Source organism: Drosophila ficusphila, unplaced genomic scaffold, assembly GCF_018152265.1.
Source record: "Drosophila ficusphila isolate 14025-0441.05 unplaced genomic scaffold, ASM1815226v1 contig_791, whole genome shotgun sequence".
Classification (NCBI taxonomy): Eukaryota; Metazoa; Arthropoda; class Insecta; order Diptera; family Drosophilidae; genus Drosophila; species Drosophila ficusphila.
In genome coordinates this window covers 25,325,444-25,341,990 of record NW_025064737.1, presented here as the reverse complement: position 1 = coordinate 25,341,990, position 16,547 = coordinate 25,325,444, and the positions used below count along the sequence as shown (strand labels likewise).

Genomic DNA, 16,547 nt, shown 5'->3' with positions numbered 1-16,547 from the left:
CATCGAAGGGTAGAGTAAAATGAAGTCTCTTTTAAACCAAAAAGAACTCCGAACTCCAAGTTCAGATTCGATTCGCTTCTTTTTTGCTATTTCTCTTATTTTTTAACTTTATTTTTCGGCATGCTAATTGTGAGTTTTTATCGGATTTACGAACGCATTTTATGTTGATTCGCTTTTGACCGTCTTTTAAATCGGAATTTGAAAACAAAGATAAAGCCAAAGATTGATGGGTTCGAGCGCCCTATGAATCATGCAAAAAAAAACCTGAAATTCAACAATGTGCTGCGAGTAAACAAAATAAAGTATAAACTATTTATCTTCTGTGGAGAAATGAAATACAATTAGGTATGCATGATATGTGGGATTTTCTGAAGGGCCCTTATATTATAAATTATAATGCTCATAATTATATAATTATTTAACGTTTTGCTTCTGTTTTCTCTCCGTTTCTTTACAGGTGAGTTAAACGTTCTTTCAAAAACGATTTGCATGCCCTTTGGGCATTTTCGTGAGTATGAATACTTTTAGCATAATTAAGCAGAAGCTTCTCCTGGCGAGCCAATTATTTTCCCATATGATGAATGGACTCTGGATCCAAACTCTCTCATGCATTATAAGCCGAATTGCTGTTGGGGCGACGGGTCATTTAAGTTCGTTTTTTGTACATTTTCCAGTTGACTTCCCCTGGCTGAAACGAGATTCCGCGAGATTGCACTTAATTGCGATTAGTTTGGTCCCCCAAACGAATCATTGATGCATCAAAGGTGCGGACATCAAACCTACACCATATGCAAATACTCACTGTGAATTTTAGCAGCATAAAAATAGCGAAGTTTGGTTCTCCCAATTCTTATTCAGTTTTATGAATTCGTGACGCACTGTCTATTATAAACGCGGTTTTCGAACCCATGCCAATTATTTTTGTGGCATTTATCTAAAGTGACACCGCAGTCATGCAAATTGCACTTAAATCGATTGTGTGGGTATCGACAATCGTCCGCGGTTGTTCTTTTTGCCGCGTTGATGGTTACCACATAGTTTACATATATTACAAACAAGTAACATTAACTATTATGGATTTATCCACTTTTTCACAGAGGGGCTTGAACGCCAAGCCTCTTGCGTGGGTTTATTGCTCTGTTCTGGGTCGAACACTTATTTCTGCCACTTAATTACTGAGTGAAGAACAAATATAATTGCTTTGGATAAACCATAAAATATAAGCACTGAGGTAAATGATAAATAATAACCTATTATAACCTTTCATATGACCTTACAAATAGAGCACATTGATTACATTTGCATGCAAAAAAGAAATGCACAAAAAGAATACAAATCAGAGTTTACAAAACTGATTGGGGCTTCAATCGTATTTGCGCTCCTTGATTATCCGTGCTTGTTCCTTTCAATTCGATTGACTGGATTTGCCTTTTACATTTCCCAGCCATTCCTTCATATATTTTCCGATGGCAGGGATTTCAAGGAAACTTCACCTTTGCCCCACTTTTTCCTATGTTGCAATGCACACAGTGATTAGAATGTGACATAATGATTTGTTCCCGGAGACGTGTCAGTCGGCTTTTTTCCAGTTCCTTTGCCACTTCTCATGTCGTTTCCTTCGTGAACGTCCTCCCCCGCTCCTTGTTTGCCTTGGAAAATTACACACTCATTTTCAGAGTGTTTACTTTTTGCATACGGAACGGAGCGATAGTAGCAAGATGTAAGGGCCATGGAAAATGTATTCCGTAGCCTGTATCCTGTTGTATCCCATTTCCTGTTTACATATCGCTCCTACACAAAAAGAAGAAAAATGGAGTAGGTGTTTGCTCTGGGCCATAGAAAGGCACACAGAGCAGCATTGTGTCTTGAGGATAACACGTCCTGACAAGTGAAAGGATGCTTGAGCGTTTTTTTTATGCCAAAACCGACGCTTAAGGGACTGGGTGCAGAGCTTTAAAGACTTGGCCTGGCCAAAGTTATCGATTGAGTAGGGTTATCTATCTGTTACCAAACTGAAGTGACCTAAGTAGTCTTCTGGTTTTTCCTCGTAGAAGATTAAGATCCTTATCTCTGGATTATAAACAAAATATTATACAGTGAAGCGAATGTTCTTAGTTTGGCATCTTCATACCTTTTTTGTTCTCCTATCAGAAGGTCTTCACTCCCTTTTCAGATTAAGAAGCTATTATCGATCGTCACATCTCCCAATCATCGCCTTCCTCTTAGGAATTCAACTTTAGGTATCGACTTTCTAGGAGCATCAAATATTCTTCTGGTCTTTCCCCGAGTTTAATCCTTCCTGCACGGCTGACCCAAATAAGTTACCTAAGGTCATTCCATTAGACAGCTAAAATCTATCTATAGAAGCCAAGATGCATTCTCGAGGGCATTTCCATTTCAATTTCCATTTCCAAGTGGCACGCATGCGCAGCATAACTCAAACACATGAACGCACTTTGCTGGAAACTCAATTGCAGTCCAGTGGAGGGGGGATCGGTGGGGTGCCTAATTTATATATGTATATATGAAACGGAATCTAGAGTTTTGTAGTTCAAGCACGTACCACGCACAAAGCGAAAAATAAAAAACAATAGAAAACACTCGACAAATGGGCACAGATAGAAATTCTTTCGAACAAAAAAAATGCCCATGAGTGCGGCCCGAGTTTGGCTGAAAAGTTTTCATATCCGATGGATATGTAGATACTCTCGCCGCCTTCGTGGTTGAAGAGTTTCATGCTGGGCCTCCTCGATTGGCGCACTTTAAGCTGACTGCCAAACATTAACACGTCGCGACGGCATAAAACCCGTTAAATGCTCCCCAAAGGACAAACGACAGACACCCTGTCGCTCTATTTTGTCTGAAAAACATACACAGTAAACAATCATTTCACTCCAATAATGATTTATATATACTATCTGAAATTGTAACACAATTCTTATATAGAAAATTGAAAACTAAATAATAGATGATTCAAATTTTGTTACAAAATGTTTAATGTATTATTAGATATCAATCAAAGGATATAATTTTCTTTCCAGTGACTTCGCAGGCAATATGCAAATGTTGTTATTGAAAAGCCCTTCGCCAAAATGGCCTCGACATGTCAAGTGGGTGGGGTCAACCCTTCAACCCCTCCTTCCGCTTAAAGTCTCCCCTATCCTTCCAGTTGTCACGTGGCCATTACCGCCTGCTCCCCGACCTTCCGCCCTCTGCCTTCCGCCTTGGTAATCGCCACAGACAAGTCGTATGTCATCTACGTGGCCGACAGGATAACGCAACCTCGACCAGTTGTCGCTGTTGTGGATACGCCTGTGGTGTCCTCCAATAATATCACAGTCTGCATCCTGCGCAGCCACAGAAGCGCCGAAGGGGGGGAAGCGGGGTTCGATGTCGCTTAACACCCAACAGACAAGTGGCCAACTTGGGCACAGGAACACGTTCCAAGGACCTCTGACTTGCATACGAGAGCATTCCTCGAAAGAAGGCACATCTGCCTCACATGCAATGCCACTAAATTTTGCAGTATGGTGATTCATAGCGGAATTCAGTATTGATGGGATATGTTAGCTTACAATTCATGGAACAATTTGTTATTAAATGAACTGATAAATATCGAATTATCTGCTACAAAAATATATTAATCAAGCTGAACAAGTGTTTGACAACCAGTGTTTATGAACCAGTCCGACGACTGAATATTGTTGGGAAAATATCTGATTACCCCCAAATTTATTTCGCTAGCTGACTTCATAAATTCCGAGTAATTTGTCCAGCATGTGTGTATTTTTTCACTGAATGAAAGCAAAACTTCAACATCTGGTGAGACACCCTAGTGCAAACAGGCCAACTAAAAACACAAACAGACTGAATGGTTTGGTGTATCATTAAACAAGAACAGAACTCGATAAAAATCCTTTGCTGCCAAACTTATTTACTTTGGTTCGTGCCTCTTCTTCGACTGAAAGGCAACTAAAAAGTAGGAGGGCGAAAAAAAAACTTAAACAAAACTTGTTGGCAAGCCAAATTCAAATCCCTGCCAAGTTCTATATACAAAACTTTATCCTGCACAGGAAACTACAGAAAATAGAGGGAGATTCGAGGGGAATACTTAAATTAAAATTGTCATGGCTGATTGCATTTTCGTGGCTGTGTGTGTGTGTGTATCTGTGTGTGTGTGATGCACAAGAGTCAATTGTTTATCAATTGAGGTACACAAAGAGCAAAGAACAGCCACCACTTTTCTGGAGTTGCTCGAGTGGAATGTGTTGCACCGACATACCATCCACAGAGGTCGTGTCCCGACATGTTCTCTGCCCCTTGGGTACCTGAAATGCCCCTAGGAATTCTTTAGTTCCCTACCTGATCTCTCGGCAACCAAAGGAAAGACTGTACAACATCCCAGAGAAGAAACAGAAATAGATTAAAAATTCATTAAAACGTTGATAAATTGCGTGAGACCCGGGAAAGAAGAAATGGGTTAGTCCCTTTTCCAATCTCGATAGGTGTTGAACAAATTTAAAGCGATCATTTAGATGCGATCTGACCTGGGGCCGCTCCATGATTTATTTATCTGCAATGGGTGAGCATTGTGTTCGCTTGACCTCGACTATATAGTATGTATCTACTATATATGAACATGTATCGATGCAATTCAATATCTTTGCAGGCCAAAAAGCTCAACAGTATTGGGCTTTGTCTTAGTGGGCTTTTGGTGACCGAGTGTGAGACGACTGTCTTTTGTCTTTCCCCAATATTTTGGCACCAACTTGCTCCCTCGCCGACAACAAGAAATTCTACTTTATAGGAATTCCAGACTGGAGCTCTATTGTTTGGCAGCTTTGTGGTATTGGCAATGGCGTCAGAATCGTTTACATACTTTTTGCCATCGGCCAGAGGACGGCGGGGACAAACTATGCTGATGGAGCTCGCAAATGGAAATCGTAGTGCCTTGTTGATTTGCTTTTAATTTTGCATAAATATGCGCGATTCTGGAGGCGGGGATCCGGTGAATGAGGGGATGCTGCTGTTGGTTGTCAGTTGCAGTCTCAGTTGCTGACAGTCTGGATGGTGGATTACTTTGCTATATATCTACATATATGAATAACTATGTACAGTGAAACTTCAGTAAGTAGGAAAGAACATAGCCACTCTACTGGTTGCATGCTACCTCCTTTCCCTTTGAAGTTTTTCCTAAAGAAGTTCCACTGTGTTAATGTTTATCTGCAAATGAAACTCTACCCCTGACACCCTTTAAAGTTGCTTCTCCGCTTTCGCCGTCTTTAAAATTCATGAATGCAGCAGTTTCTGCATCGCTTGCACTTTAATGTGTAGAATTTAATTCACGGAATATTCTTGTGTCACTCCCGTCCGACTTCAGTAGTCGCATAATGGAGTGATCTCTGTGGCTCTTTCGCTCCGGGGTCTCATGTTTGTCACTTTAGAAGTTTAAACGTTTAATAAGCGAACTCTTGATTGAATTAATATGCCATTGTTGACCGGCTCCGCACACGATCTCGGATTGGTTCTCGGAGGCGACCGGAGAGAGTTAATTGAGTTGAAGTTGCCTTCCTCAAGTTGTGAACTTTTCAACTTTTCAGCGCTCTTCAAGTGCCGATAAAGAAATGGAAAAATCTCTGAAAATATTGAGATTTATTGCATCGTTTGAGGAAGTGTTAGATGCGGTTTATTTATACAAGCATTTATGTATCTATATTTAGAAGATACTATTTTTCGTGGAAAATATATATTTAATAATACTATTTTATTTTATTATTTAAGTCCACTAAAAGTTACCCTTCCCTAACCATTTGATTTCAATTCATGATGAAATTCCTCCCTTTGTTTGATGTGGCACGTCTCCTTTGATCCTCCTCAGAAGTTTCAGGCATCAAACCGGATCATTTTCTTTCGTATTCCCTTCATGATAGCTCCGATTCTATTCGCCAGATACATTCCACACCCTACACACACGCACACATACGCTCACGAGAGACCCGCATTTTGTGTAAAGAAACTCCAATCTGAAAATCTCTTTCATACACAATTTCATCAAATGTTTTCTATTTATCCGGCTCTCCTTCTCGGTTTGTTTACATTTTCGTGTTCGCCTTTCCGGCCTTTCAATTCAGAAGTGGAACCCGTTCGGGGGCCCAACACCGTCCACACAGATACGTTTGTATCTCACCGATACAAGCAGCGCCGTCTGCTATTTATTCTCGTGTGTTTGTTTTGCGCTTCGCCCTCGTTCGTTGGATCGCGTCGGCAGTTCGCAGTTGCCATCCACATCCACCAGTCCACAATCGTAGGTAACAACAGTTCCGAAGCGAGTTTCAAGCCGTCAACTTCAACGGTTGCCGCCAGCGGACAACTGCGACGGCGCGACGTATCCGAGAGATACGGACCCGAGTATCTGCTGCTCTGCTGTGTGCGTTGTGTTTGCTCATTACGAAAGCGTGAATGTTAATGGGCTGGCCCAGCTGAATCAAGTGCGCGGTGGCATTCTAACCGAAAGATACAGCCCGAAGATAATACATAAAGAAAGACGTCTTGTTAAACAAACATAGGCTTTAAAGAGCTACATCTAAAGTATAACTGAAATAAATGGCTAAGCATTCAAAAGGGATTGAAATAACATAAATAAAAAGTGTTACAGTGAAGATACTTATATACGGCTAAGCCATAAATAATCTCTTAATAGAAACAATCAAAAGTTATAACCGGAAAAGAAAACTCATCTAGCAACAGGGAATCCCTGAGGTTTCCAACAACCGGCTAGCAGAAAACGTAGCCTGTAGTGCAATCCACAATCCAAAGCCCAAATGCAGCCCGAAATGCTCAGCGGAGCGCAGCTGTGAACATTTCACTTTCGGTGCATCCAACAGATACGAGCGATTGTTGCACGCCGCTCCAAATTTGCAACGCAAAGTTGGCTGGTCATTGGCTTTTGGCCCTTGGCGGCAAGAAACCTTTTGAGCGATGCAAATGCCTCCACAGAGAGATTCGGTGTATCTATGAGATACTTTTGCTATCCGTATGGCTGAATATAACATGCTAATTTGCAGCAAAACTTTATGGGAGTGTAAAGTGATTTCGAGAGTCCCCCGATGACGCCTCACTCAAATATTTCTTGCCAGCCAGTCATTAGCATATGCAAATCTACTTCTAATAAAATCGAAAAGAATCGAGATCGAAACTGAAACCGAAACCAAACTTTGCACGACGTGAAGTTGCAGCAAATAGAAAAAAATGATTATTTATAAATCATTACCTCAATTTGTGGGATTTTCCGCAAATAAATAGACATATTCAGCTACCTATTTGTGTGTGTTAACAACAATTGAAAGTGACATCAACTTTATTACTGCAAAATTCCTCGCCTTTTGCACTTTATTTATTTTATCGTTTCTTGTTTATTCCCATTTGAAAAAACAAATTTTTATTTATTTTTTGTGTGTGTACTCAAGTTCCAAATTACGCTCATTCATATCGCTATGAAAAAAAGTGAGATTTCACTCTCTATAAACATGACATACGAAACCATTTAAATAATCAAATTAATTGCTTTGATTCGCTCAAAGTGCATTGAATAAGAGACCTTTAAACCATTGGCAAGCGAAATAAAATAAAAGACGAACACAATGAAGTTTCCGGATTACGTTCCAAACAACATGTTGGTGGTAAGCAAAATCCGTGGCAGACAACTTATTTTCCTTATAATTAGAGTCATTAAGTCTGTAGTAACTGGGTCGTAAATCAAACTGCTGCGAGTTAAATTATGACTAAACAGAAGGGTGGGGTTCCAGAAACGAGTAGATAAACAATCTGACGAATGCCCAACATTAGATGAAGGTTATACTACTAGAATCCGGAAAACTTATTCGCTTCTGCGGCGCACACATGACAAGATTAATTATGTTTTGAAGAAAGTCTTTAACGCACGCCTTCCTTCTGCTGCACACCATTAAATTTCCAACTAATTTTACTTGCAATTAAGTTAATTATAATTTTACCGCCCCCATCAAAATGCACAAACTCGGTCAAAAATCCGGCAACGTTTTCATAAATCTTCTTTCATGTTTTGGCTTCACTCTGTTTTATTTTTGTTTAATGCAAGCCAAGCATAACCAAAGATTTCTGGGCAGATGTGGAGTCGTCGGTCTGATGCAAGTTCATATATGTATCTCCACCTGCAGCAGACTCTAAAAACTTTATGAATATTTATCAACTTAGACTGGCCCACGCGACTGCTCAAATTTGTATTTTTGTTAGTTAATTTTGTTTATTATTTATACCAGCCCACGCGTGGAATTTTTGTCTGAAGTTTTTGTAATTGGATGCGTCGTGTTGCGTCTGTCTGTTAAAATTATATTTTTTTGTGGCGCCCACCTGAGACGGGCATGAAAATTCGCTTTAATTTTTTTGTTTTAGGGGATTGGCTGGCTCGCCGAACGACAGATTCGAAATTGATTGCAGTTTCGAATCGTTTTTGTGGAGTTTTTGCCGAGTGAATCACGGTGAATGCAGGCCGGATTGGGAAACAGCTTGATGGGATTTGATTTTAATTGATTTATCTTCATTGTATGTTGTTTATTGGATTTGTGTAATGATTGAGTTGGATCTCTCAATTGAGTGTGCTCATACGGTGGGGTAGTGCGTCGAATTGGAATTCGGGTTCCGCCCATCGCCCGCTGTGAGTGTAAATGAAGTCGAACCAAAGGGATTTGGAAATTGCAGGTGGTAAATTTGGTGGGGAGATGCGTGCAGGCCTAATGAAATCATTAATTTAATTGTGTTGTTGAATAGCAAACTAAATGCAATTGATTAACTCAGCCAAACAATTTAAAATTTGTTTTTGAGAATCATTTAAACAGAAAAGTCACACAGTACTCTAGTTAGAACACAAAAACTTAATAAACAAAGTAAAGTACATAAAAGCAAAGTAAGTCTAGTCATTATTTATAATTAAAGCTGTACTGAAATTCCCTTTTTAGCCATTAAAAAGTGAATTTACATACATTTACCCTGCATTTCTAGTTCATCTTCAACTTCTTTCATTCTCTTTTACAAACTCGAATTCTTTTGTGCTCAAGCAAATGACTTACACCCTAGAAATACGTTTGCCTTTCCTGAGTTTTTATTTTTTCATATTCAACTTCATTCATACCATTTCCAAACAGATTCCATTCGTAAACAAATCGTTTTCAGCTTTATTTAGTTTCACTTTGTGTCAGGTGGCTCGGTCACAAAAACAACAGAGAAATAGACTCCACAAATTCCCATTCAGTCACACCGAGTGCACAACCAACCCACCACTATACGTATTCCAGCATTATTTTTATTATTACTTTTACAACTAACCACTAGCCCTTTTACGCATTTCTGCTGGAACCTCTAGTGCATAAAATTGAATCGTGTCCGAGTGGCTGGGAATTCATGGGTCGTTCTTGGGCTTGGGCAACAGGTCGCATAGACGAGTATGTAAAAACGGAAAATAATGGAAAAACGGAAGTCACATGTGCATTTCCGTCTCGCAGCCGTCCTTAACAAATTCCAATTAAAATATATTGAAATAAATTGAAAGAGGCAGCGGACAAATTTTATATGTCTAGTTTACGTGCTCCAGCTGTTAAAAATGACATGGAGATATAAATAAAGGAAGTGATTCCAAGTTTGTTTTATTTTCCTATTTTTATGACATTTTATGTACTTTAAATATTATTAAGAAATCTCTAACCTTTCTCATATTCCTATTAAATTTTTCCAGGGCGATCGGACCACTTGGGAGTACCACACAGTGGCAGTGACTCGGGTTCCGGGTTATGGCTTCGGAATAGCCGTTTCCGGTGGACGTGATAATCCGCACTTCGCCAACGGCGATCCGTCGATAGCAGTTAGCGATGTGCTGAAAGGTGGACCCGCCGAGGATCGATTGCAGTAAGTATAAAGACATTCAAAGTGACTCATCACAAGTTAGTGACCCCTCAAGAGGCAAACCTTTTCAATGCATTCCGAATGATTATCCGGCAGGAAATTAATTGTTTTTCGGGATATGTCCGACATGATGAATGGGCCCCCATGCAAACTGATCAAATAAAGTGCAGACTAAGCATTTCCTATTCGACCAGAACTAGTTGTTCTCCTCCAAATGAAAGTGGGCATTATAAATTCCCGACATGCTGCTGACAATTGACATCGTTAATCTTAGGCTTAGAACTTTTTTTCTTTTTTTCGATCCCCACTCCCTCAAAAATAAAACCCGAAATGCGCACACTTCAATACTTCAAACTCACGTAGCCGGGTCAACAAAAAAAAGTATATAATTAAACCAACGCCTTGGCAGCTCAAACTCGGTCCCTCTGAAGCTGTTTCTTCGCCGATAATAAAAATTCCAAAGCGTTTTTCAATAGTCAGCGGAGTCGGCGGAGTGGAGACCCTTGGCCAGACTCTCGTGATTAAAAACTTGTCATAATCTTTTTTCCCAAGAAACTATTTACCCTGGCCCAGCCAGACATGCAGCTAACAATTTTCACTTTGTCCCTTACCTGAGTTCGCCGGAGGATTTCAAAAGGAAAATCCCGCTTCGGCGGCTGGAAAATGTTTGCCAAGTGTGCGGAGACAAGTGGAAATTAGCTGCAGCGCAGCACATGTCTTTGCGAGCTGCCTGGGAGCATGTGGGTTCATTATGGGCAAAGTTTCACTGTTATGCAGCTTAGTAGGTATTATGCACTAAGAGAATAGAGTGTGACAGATGCAGTTGCTAATTAAATTGAAGTTCTAAAGGTTGCAAAGAATCTGTTAAGTTCCTTGATTACTTTTAGTTTCAAAAGTTATATCTGTATATTTATTGTTCGTTTTAAGTCAATCTTACCTTCCTCAAAAGCCAGTGATTTATGTAAGCCATTTTTTCTGAGTACACAACTCAGTTTTCCCAATCCAACACATGCCATTCCAAGCGGCATTTTCCGCATTTTTGGACGGCTTTATTGTTAAGCCGCTCCAGCCAGCCAGACTCAATGGTTCCATCGGCGAACCGAAAGTAAAACGCGGCTCAGTTTGGCTTGGTTCGGTGGCCGCTTCTTTCTGCACTCGTAGACAACTTAATTATGGCTATGTTTCGCCTCAGACATGCAATATAATTTCTATCATTAACCACTTTGTCTGCGGCGACGAGAGCAGCACACACTTATTGTATCTGTATCTAAAGTATAACATTCTTGTCGTTAATTCGTCATGTGCTATTTACCATTTACCATTACATTTTACTTTTCATTCCGCCACTTCTGCGTTCCGTTCCAAGAACGGTCCGTAATTGTTCAGGTCTGAACAAACAGACTGAGTACCGCCAGAGTTATTCCCCAGAAATCCACGGAAGCCGCTTAGCAGACGCCTCGATTCTTGATTCTTTATTACTTTTACTTCCAGTCTAGTCATGCCGAGGAGCTCACACAATTGCCAGTTTATTAGCGTATGTCTTCAATCCGAGTCTAACCTGATTTCACTTGGAGTGGCCGAGAAGTCCGATCTCTACCTGTCCGATCGCATTGCGATCAGTGATCCGAAACATTTTGTATCTGCAGCTGGAGGTTCAGCTGGTTCTCCATTTCATATGAGCTACTGTGTTACTTTAGATACCCTGTACTCAATAACGACATTGAGTAAATGCAATCAAATGAAACTGAATAACTTGATAAATTCAATTTTAATTTAAGGCCACACCTGAGAGCTATAATATTATTTAGGTCATATTGATAGGGTTTTTAATTATTCAGTAACAGATATGATAACGTTTAATTTAATGTACTTAGCGACCTTTAAAAGTAGTTTTCACTTGTAGCAGGAATCTGATTCCTTGGGTATCTCTTAGTTGCAAGTCTCCCGAAACTGTTTCCCTAATTATGGTTTATGGCTGCAGGTCTAATGACTGTGTAAAAACGGACAAGGTCGTTTCTAATGACCTGCATATAGAATAAACCTGAAGAAACCTGTAGTTCTCCAGTTTGGTCACGATTCGGCCATTAGGGCAGGGTTTACGAGCTACCCGACAATTACTGCCCGAAGTGGTCCACACTAAAAACCCCAATCTCCTCCCCCTTGCAGAGTCAACGATCGGATAATCTCGGTGAACGGCGTCTCCCTGGAGAACGTGGAGTACGCGACGGCGGTGCAGGTGCTGCGCGACAGCGGCAACACGGTGCAACTGGTGGTCAAGCGGCGCGTGCCCCTCAACCCGATCAATGCGGTGGGTGCAGTGCAGCACCAGCACTCCCACTCGCTCAGCTCCGTGGGTCTGGTGGCCAACGGGAGCGGCGGAGTGGCCCCCACCCCGCTGACGAGCCTCAGCCAGCCGAACTCGCTCAACTCGTCGCTGGTGCAGAACGCCAGCAGCGGGCAGCCCATCAAGATTACGCTCACCAAGGGAGGGAAGAAGGACGACTACGGCGTGGTCCTCGGCTGCCGGCTGTTCGTCAAGGAGATCTCCTCGAAGGCCCGCGAGCAGCTGATCGCCAACGGGTACAGTCTGCAGGAGGGCGACATCATCACCCGCATCCACAACACCAACTGCGGCGACACGATGAGCCTGAAGGACGCCAAGAAGATCATCGACGGTTGCAAGGAGCGCCTCAACATGGTGGTCCTGCGGGACATCACCAACCAGGCGGCGGTCAGCCAACTCAATCTGAACAACTCTTCCGGTCATCAAGCGGCGGGCAACATCTACGCCAGTCACCAGCCTCAGGTGTCCGGGTGCAGCAGCGGCAACAACAACCTGGAGGATCCCTACCTTCCAGGAGGCGCCAGCTACTCCTCGCAGAACCTGTACGTGCAGCCGCCCACTCGCACCTCCAATGGTCCCAGCATGAATGGCAACGGCTTGAACGAGGAGAAGAGCAATCTCACTCCGAGGGGACGCTCGCGGGGACCCATCATGGATGGGGTATCGCTGCAGCAGTTGGACAGACCCGTAACACCCACTCGGGGAAGAAGTGGAGGCGCTGATGAGCCGCCACGCCCACCTCCACCGAGGGGAACGAGCGGAGGAGCCGCCCAGGAGGACTTCTACAGCTCGCGCAGACAACTCTACGAGGAGCGCCAGAGCGCCGAGCCGAGGTTCATCTCCTTCCAGAAGGAGGGAAGCGTGGGCATCCGCCTGACCGGCGGCAATGAGGCCGGCATCTTCGTGACCGCCGTGCAGCCAGGATCTCCGGCATCGCTGCAGGGTCTGATGCCCGGGGACAAGATCCTCAAGGTGAACGACATGGACATGAACGGCGTCACTCGGGAGGAGGCGGTGCTCTTCCTGCTGAGCCTGCAGGACCGCATCGATCTGATTGTGCAGTACTGCAAGGAGGAGTACGACGAGGTGGTGACCAACCAGCGCGGCGACTCCTTCCACATCAAGACGCACTTCCACTGCGACAATCCCTCCAAGGGCGAGATGGCCTTCAAGGCGGGCGACGTGTTCCGGGTGATCGACACCCTGCACAACGGGGTCGTGGGATCCTGGCAGGTGCTCAAGATCGGTCGGGGTCACCAGGAGATGCAGCGCGGCGTGATACCGAACAAGTCGCGGGCCGAGGAGCTGGCCACCGCCCAGTTCAATGCCACCAAGAAGGAGATGAACGCCAACGAGTCGAGGGGCAACTTCTTCCGGCGACGACGGTGAGTTCTTTGGGTCACCTTTTATATATGGTTTTAAATAACTGAGGTCACCTTTTCTTATTTATTTAGCAGTTCCACGCACCGGCGGTCGAAGAGTCTGTCCCGCGAGAACTGGGACGACGTGGTCTTCTCCGACAGCATCTCCAAGTTCCCCGCCTACGAGCGCGTGGTTCTTCGTCATCCTGGCTTCGTACGACCCGTGGTGCTCTTCGGACCCGTTTCCGACTTGGCCAGGGAGCGACTGGCCAAGGACTTCCCCGACAAGTTCTCCACTCCGCTGCAGGACGACGACAAGTCGGCCGCCACGAGTGGCAAGTGCCGCATCGTGCGGCTCTCGAACATCCGCGATGTGATGGATCGCGGCAAGCACGCCCTGCTGGACATCACCCCCAATGCGGTTGACCGGCTCAACTACGCCCAGTTCTACCCAGTGGTGATCTTCCTGAAGACGGACAGCAAGCATGTGATCAAGCAGCTGCGCCACGGACTCCCCAAGGCGGCCCACAAGAGCTCCAAGAAGCTGCTGGAGCAGTGCCAGAAGCTGGAGCGCGTCTGGTCGCACATCTTCAGCACCCAGATCGCGCTGAGCGACGAGGAGTCCTGGTACCGCAAGCTGCGCGACTCGATCGATCTGCAGCAGAGCGGCGCCGTGTGGATGTCCGAGTCCAAGGTGAGTCTTCCTCCTTGTCAACATTCCTTTCTGAACATTCTAGTCCATCCTAGTTGTTGTCTGCGTGTTGTCCAATGTAGTTAGTCCATAAGTCTGGTTAAAAACCAAAGCATCTCGTGGATGTCTAGACTCCATCGATAACAGTGTAATCTTTTAATTAACGATGTCCTAACTGTCCAAACAGGTGATGGGAAGTTAGAGTTTTAGAAACAATATTGAATATTTGAAATCCTTAAAATAGAAAAGATATACGATTTTTTCTTAGAAGTATTTAAAATTTGTTATTTTCACGAATCCTTTAAAATATTTATTAAAAATATTTAATGTTAAACTTTCAATTTAATATTTACCCCAAGAATGCATTAAAGAACTGTAAAACCAATTTGTTTTTTTTCACTCCAACAACAGAATATTTATTAGCACGTTTGGAGGTCAATTAGCATACCAACACTTGTAACTTCCAATATTTATTTCATAATATCTTAAGAAAACAATTTTTTAATCAGGAATGATTTTTTGTTTAGTGCAGTTTTAGTTACACCGATGATCTCCCAGCCTAGTAACTTACACCTAACTTAAATAATACTTTATTATCGTAATGATCTTGAACTAATTTAAAAACCTCTATAACTCTTTAATTTCTACAACTGGTTATGGTCAATATTCTAATTTTTACTTTCGAACCTTTTTCTTATTCGTTTTTTAAACACACACAAATACACAAACACACATACATATACAAACATGCCCATGATTGTTGTCGACAAACCGTGAAATAAAAATAAAAATAAAAATAATATTAACAGTTCCCCGATTCCCCCACCGAAATGTTATTCCCCCCCTACATCGCCCAACCATGCAAGTTCGCCTGCTGCCGCCCCATTTCGTCGACCTCAGTGCCTCGCTGCTCGCAGAACCTCAATCTCTGCCAGAACCCGGCCAAATCCTACTCGCTGATCCACAACCAGGGTCACACCCCTCCGCCGCCACGCCCCCCGCCCGTGGGTTACGCCCACAGCCAGAGCTTGGCCGAAAAGCCCAGGGATCGCAGATCCTATACGATGGTGCCGATCATAAAGCCGGCTTCCTCGATGCCCAGTGGCCTGGCTCCCCCGTGGACCCAGCTCCCATTCTGCCACTGGACGACAACATCCTCTCGATGGATGGTGCCAACTCCCAGTACCACAGCTCCCAGCCAAACCTGAGCTACTTGAGCTCCAATCTGAATGGCAGCCAATCGAATCCCTCGAATGGAAACAGGGGCTTTCAGCCCGGACCAGCTGCAGTCAGCCGCTATGGGTTGCGAGCCAATGCGCCCGTGGAGCGGAGGACCACTCCGTACTACTACCACGAGCTGCTGCTGCAGAAGAACCTCTTCGACTCCAGCCTGAACCTGCTGCCCCAGCAGCAGCAGCAGGATCAGGTGAAGAGCAAGAACAGCAATCTGCAGATGGAGCAGCAGCAGCAGCAGCAGCATCTTGCGGATGCCAATCAGATGGCATCGAAGAGGGCGCCGATGGCCAAGCCACAGCAGCGATTGATTGGCAATGGCCAGGGCCGGGGCAACTACTCCTCCTCGGGATCCCTGAGCAATCTCCTCGGGAATGGCCACGGGTTGAGCAATGGTCACGAGAGCAGCGATGGCACTTTGGCGGATGAGGGCAGCTTCACGCTGGCCTTCAACAATCTCACCAGCCAAATTGCCAGTCTCAATAATTCAAGTAGCTTAAACAACAACAACAACAATAATTGTAGTAACAGCAGCAGCAACAACAACAGCAACAGCAACAATAACAACAACAATAACAATAATAGCCACGTTAATAATGCTGATTCCAACAACAATGTTGGCCAGAGTAACGAATGCATTGCATGAGAATCGGTGTTAATTTAGTTGAAAAGGTCCAGAGAACGAGATCTGATCTGATTAATCGGATTAAGTCACTCCACTTGGGGCACAATCGCTTTTCAACTGAATCTCTCTGTCCCGAATCCCTGAATTCACACTCCGCTCTCTAATTTGTAACTATCGCATGTAGTTGTTCGTACTAAATTATTCATAAGCCCAAATACTCCTCATGTAGCATGATCAAGAATATAATATTGTGTGTAGACCGCTACTCGTTTAATCTGTACATATAAATGTGTGTAACTGTGAAGCTAAAAGCATGTAGAGGATCATGAGTGCCATATCATCCTAGAACCAGAAATTGTC

At 43.6% G+C, this 16,547-nt stretch overlaps 1 protein-coding gene across 16 annotated transcripts in view; it reads left to right on the top strand.

Moving 5' to 3' along the window:
- Positions 1–16,547, top strand: part of LOC108099317 (tight junction protein ZO-1) — an 82,662-nt gene that overhangs the window by 57,166 nt on the left and 8,949 nt on the right. For 7 of the 16 annotated variants that reach the window (XM_017202731.2, XM_017202728.2, XM_017202732.2 and 4 more), the window contains 3 exons: positions 9,767–9,936; positions 12,100–13,662; positions 13,732–14,332. In XM_017202731.2, coding sequence (XP_017058220.1) covers positions 9,767–9,936; positions 12,100–13,662; positions 13,732–14,332 — 2,334 coding nt within the window. Of the gene's footprint in view, positions 1–6,314; positions 6,428–6,489; positions 6,589–7,466; positions 7,680–9,766; positions 9,937–12,099; positions 13,663–13,731; positions 14,333–15,138; positions 15,625–16,547 lie in introns of those variants that run through there. The other 9 variants (XM_017202729.2, XM_017202734.2, XM_017202742.2 and 6 more) reach the window with 5 other exon arrangements.